A 4,315-nucleotide genomic window follows, 5' to 3' on the forward strand; every position below is an offset into this window, starting at 1 on the left:
CAGAATTAGAACCCTGGTCCTTCTGACTCCCATGCTCATGCTCTATCCACCAGACCACGGATGACCCGTCACCTAATCGGGCCGGAAAGAGCCATCCTGGATCTCTGCAGCTGTCATCATCATCAGTCGTATTTATTGAGCGCTTACTATGTGCAGAGCACTGTACTAAGCACTTGGGAAGTACAAATTGGCAACATATAGAGACAGTCCAGGAGAGATGTGTCCTACCCCGCCTAGCATTGCCCCGGGGGTAAATCTTCCTTGGTGGGATCTGACTCCAGAAAGACCAGAGGAGGCTGAGGGCGGTGTTTCTTTATTAACAAGGAAGTTTAGACAGGACCCCCGGCTCTGGAAGCATTTGTCCCCCAGAACCCCCGACTGGCACAAGTGATCCCGAAGGCCCAGTTTGCTTGCACCTTGCTCCTCAGAAGCGGGATGGCTGAGCGGGTTTCCAGGTTCTCCCGGTGGGGACCCAGTTTCCGTGTGGACTCGGGCCTCGGTGGGAAGCCCGCTTTCCTGCGTGTCCCCTGTGCTTGGGCCTGCTGGGCAGGGACCAGAAGTGGCCAGGAGGTCCGGCTGGGCCGCGCCTTAGGGGGACTGGGGTGGGTGGGTCGGGGGGCGGGGAGGGCCAAGGGAGCTTGCCCTGAGGCCCGAGGATGGGCCCGGAGGCCGGGACCGGGCCCTCCTGGCCCGCCGCCTCCAGTCCGGTCCGGCTCACGGGTGCTCTCTCTCTCCCCCGCCGCCGCCGCCGGACCCTGCGGGACGGGAAGGGCGGATGGTGGGGGCCCCCGCCCCATTATTCCCCACAGTTGGGGCTCAGTCCTGCGTCCCGGCGAGTAGCGGGTCCGGGGCCGGTCCTGGGCCTGTCCCGCCGCAGCGGAGTAGGAGGAGGTGGAGGCCCCTCCTGCAGCCGTCCCGGGCGGAGCCCCTTAGCGCGGCGCAGCGCCTGGGAGCCCCGGGGGCTAGTAGCCGTTCTCCAGCGGGGGCCGTCCGGGCTTGCCGTCGCGGGCCCGGGAGCGGCTGGGCTTGCCCTTCGGGGGCCGCCCGGCCTCGGGGGCGAAGTCCTTGAGGTCGGACTGGTTGTGCGCGCGGCTGGAGCGCTTGCACTTGCAGGCGGACACGAGGCGGAGCCTGTGGTCGCGGGTCTCCCCGCCGGGGCAGAGGAGGGGGACGCGCCGGCTGCGGTAGCCGTCCGGGACGCAGCGGAAGCCCAGCCCGCCCTGGCGCCACCACTTGGCGCGGCCGATGGCGTTGGGCTGCAGCCGGGCGGGCCCGCAGGGGCCGGAGCAGACCAGCTCGGTCACCGGCTTGGGGCTGCGGCAGGGCCCGTCGCTCACGTAGTGGGTCCGGCGCAGCTCCCGGCAGCTGTACCCCGAGGCGTCTGGGGGACAGGGATGGATGGGGTCGCTCGATCGGTCGTCATGGGGGGACGGGGAGGGACTGGGGGATCTCCCCCGCCGCAGAGGGCAAGGGTTGGGGGGTCCTCCGTCCAAGAGGGAAGAAGGTGGGGGCTCCCCCGCCGGAGAGGGCAGGGGGTAGGGCCCGCCCCCCGTCCCCTCACACCCATTCACCCCTGCGCCCCTCCTGCTTGGGGCCCCGCGGGTCTCCCCACCCCGAGCCCCGGTTTGGGCAGGACGGGATTGCGGGGGGCGGAGGGGTGAACCCCGCTACCGCGCCAGGCCTGCGGCGGGCTGGAGGGACCCACTGAACAGGACTTCTGGGGGTCCCGAGGAGAAGGGGCTGCTTGGGGTTCAGGATGGGGTTGGGGAGGGGTCCTCGGGAGCTCTGCCCAGCGCTGAACCGAGAACTCCTGGGGACAGCGCCAGACCCTGTTGGGGCTGCCGTCTGATCCAGCCCCCTTCACAGCTCCGTCCCCGAGGCTGCCCCAGCCCCAGTGCCAGCCAGAGGCCCAGTAGCACCAAATGCCAACTTTCACAGCCATGGAGTATTGGGAAGGGCTTTGCTCTCTGAGAGGAGCGGGAGGCCGGGGAGGGGGGCAGGACCTCTGATCTCAGAGGCTGAGGGTCGCTGAGGGGGGAGGCCCCCTCTGGTCTCCGAGCCCAAGGCCAGGGGTCCGGGAGCCCCGGGCAGCAGATCTGGATCGGAGACCGTGCCCTTTCCCGCCTCAGGGGTCGGTCGTTCAGCAGCGCAGGCCCCAGAACCTGCAGGTTTGCCCTGAGGAGGCCGGGCCTTGCCACGGTGGACACACCGTAATGAGGGGGGTGGGAGGGTTGTTCTGAGGGCTCTGGACTAGAGAAAACCGGGCTCAGGAAGGCCCCTCCCCCGACTCAGCGTCTCCCTGCGCTGGTCTCCACCAGTTATCTGCCTCTCTCCGCCCTGCCACTGCCCCCGAGCCCTCCCACTTCTGCCCTTGCCCCGCCCTCCGTAAGGACTAGGGATGCTGTCCTAGTCTCACCCCCAACCCCCTCCCCGTTCTGGACTAGGGTCCGGGGTAGGGGAGGTCAATCCGCCAGTCGATAGTATTTATTGAGCGCTTAGTGTGTGCGGAGCACTATACTAAGCGCTTGGGAGGGTACGAATAACAGTAAACAGACACACTCCCTGCCCACAACGAGCTTGCAGTCTAGAGGGAGTTTACAACCTAGAGGGAGCTTACAGTATTCTAGAAGGATGGAGAGGAGCGGGGGCGTTGCTTCTACAAAAGCGCCCTAGGGTCCTTAGTGTCCACATAACGTCCAGACGACCCCAAAGAGGTCATGGGGGGTCCAGGCGGCATAGAGGGGGCATGGGGAATACGGAGAAGCAGTGTGGCCTAGTGGAAAGAACCCCGGACTGGGGGTCAGGGAAACTGGCTTCCAGTCCCAGCTCCGCCACTTGTCTGCTGTGTGATCTTGGACAAAGCGTTGGGCCTCCGTTTTTCCATCTGCAAAATGGGGATTCATTACCTGCTGCCTCTCCTCCTTAAGCTGTGAGCTCCGTTGGAGATAGGGACTGTGTCTGTGTCCTGATGCTCCCGTATCCCGCCCCCCGCCCCCGGGGGAGCGTGCGTTGTTACCTCGGGGCTCCGCGGGGAGCTGGGCGGCCCTCCCGCCGTTCTCTGCCCGGTTGATGGTGCGGTTGTGCCCGGGGGCCGTCTGGGCGGGCTGGGCAGGCTGCGGGGCCCCTCCCGCAGGCGGCAGGAATTCCGTGGCGTCGTTCTTGAGCGGCGGCGGCGGCGGCCCGGGCCGCGGCTGCGGGGCTCCCGGGGCCAGCAGGCAGAGGGAACACACGGCCAGGGAGACCAGCATGACGGATGGACGATGGACGGACGGATGGACGGCTCACGCGTGCACACGCACACACAGCTGGCCACGGGCCGGCGGCGGGACGGGGCCTGTCCCCACCCCGGCCACCGCCTCCTATTTCAAGCCGCCCGGGCTGCCCGGCCGGCCAATGGGCACGGCCGGAGGGGCGGGGCACGGAATGGGCACGGGCTGGGCGCGGGCCGAGAGCGGGGAAGGAGGGCGGAGAAACAATTCAGGGAGGGAGGGAGGACGGAGGGAATCGGATGTTCCTGGGAGCTCTCCAAGATCCCATGAACTTGTACATATTTTTAATACTCTATTTATTTATTTATTTTATTTGTACATATCTATTCTATTTATTTTATTTTGTTAGTATGTTTGGTTTTGTTCTCTGTCTCCCCCTTTTAGACTGTGAGCCCACTGTTGGGTAGGGACTGTCTCTATATGTTGCCAATTTGTACTTTCCAAGCGCTTAGTACAGTGCTCTGCACATAGTAAGCGCTCAATAAATACGATTGATGATGATGATGATGATGAACTGCTAAACAACTATTCCTCTACCTTCCTGCCTCTCCTCCTCCTCCTCTCCCCATCCCCTTTTACCTAAAAGCACTTGTTCCCACTTTCCTCCCACCCCCCCCCGCAACCTCTAAGACTACTCCTGCCTGCCCTTCTGCCTTCAAACTCGCTCCACTTTAGTCCGTACTAATAATAATTATGGTTATTCTTCAGCACTTACTATGTGCCAAGCACTATTCTAAGCGCTGGGGAGGTACAAGGTAATCAGGTTGTCCCACAAGGGGCTCACAGTCTTGATCAGCGTGGATCAGTGGAAAGAGCCCGGGCTTTGGAGTCAGAGGTCATGGGTTCAAATGCCGGCTCCGCCACTTGTCAGTTGTGTGACTTTGGGCAAGTCACTTAACTTCTCTGGGCCTCAGTTACCTCATCTGGAAAATGGGGATTAAGACTGTGAGCCCCCCGTGGGACAACCTGATCACCTTGTAACCTCCCCAGCACTTAGAACAGTGTTTTGCATGTAGTAAGCGCTTAATAAATGCTATTATTATTAT

At 63.2% G+C, this 4,315-nt stretch overlaps 1 protein-coding gene across 1 annotated transcript; it reads right to left on the minus strand.

The window, feature by feature from the left end:
- Nucleotides 1-939: 939 nt before the first annotated feature.
- SOST (sclerostin) lies at nucleotides 940-3,366 on the minus strand. Its single transcript, XM_038754712.1, has 2 exons — nucleotides 3,017-3,366; nucleotides 940-1,381 (listed from the first exon to the last, which is right to left on the minus strand). Exons 1-2 carry the CDS (start codon nucleotides 3,246-3,248, stop codon nucleotides 963-965), a joined length of 651 nt encoding a protein of 216 aa, XP_038610640.1. The 5' UTR covers nucleotides 3,249-3,366; the 3' UTR covers nucleotides 940-962.
- Between the last annotated feature and the right edge of the window lie 949 nt (nucleotides 3,367-4,315).

This window comes from Tachyglossus aculeatus, chromosome 11 (genome assembly GCF_015852505.1).
Source record: "Tachyglossus aculeatus isolate mTacAcu1 chromosome 11, mTacAcu1.pri, whole genome shotgun sequence".
Taxonomy (NCBI): Eukaryota; Metazoa; Chordata; class Mammalia; order Monotremata; family Tachyglossidae; genus Tachyglossus; species Tachyglossus aculeatus.

Bases quoted from the DNA above. Each gene is read 5' to 3' on its own strand.
- SOST (XM_038754712.1), bottom strand. From the start codon at position 3,248: ATGCTGGTCTCCCTGGCCGTGTGTTCCCTCTGCCTGCTGGCCCCGGGA. The intron at 1,382-3,016 runs GTAACAACGCAC...CCTGTCCCCCAG, and splicing joins GCTCCCCGCGGAGCCCCGAG to ACGCCTCGGGGTACAGCTGC.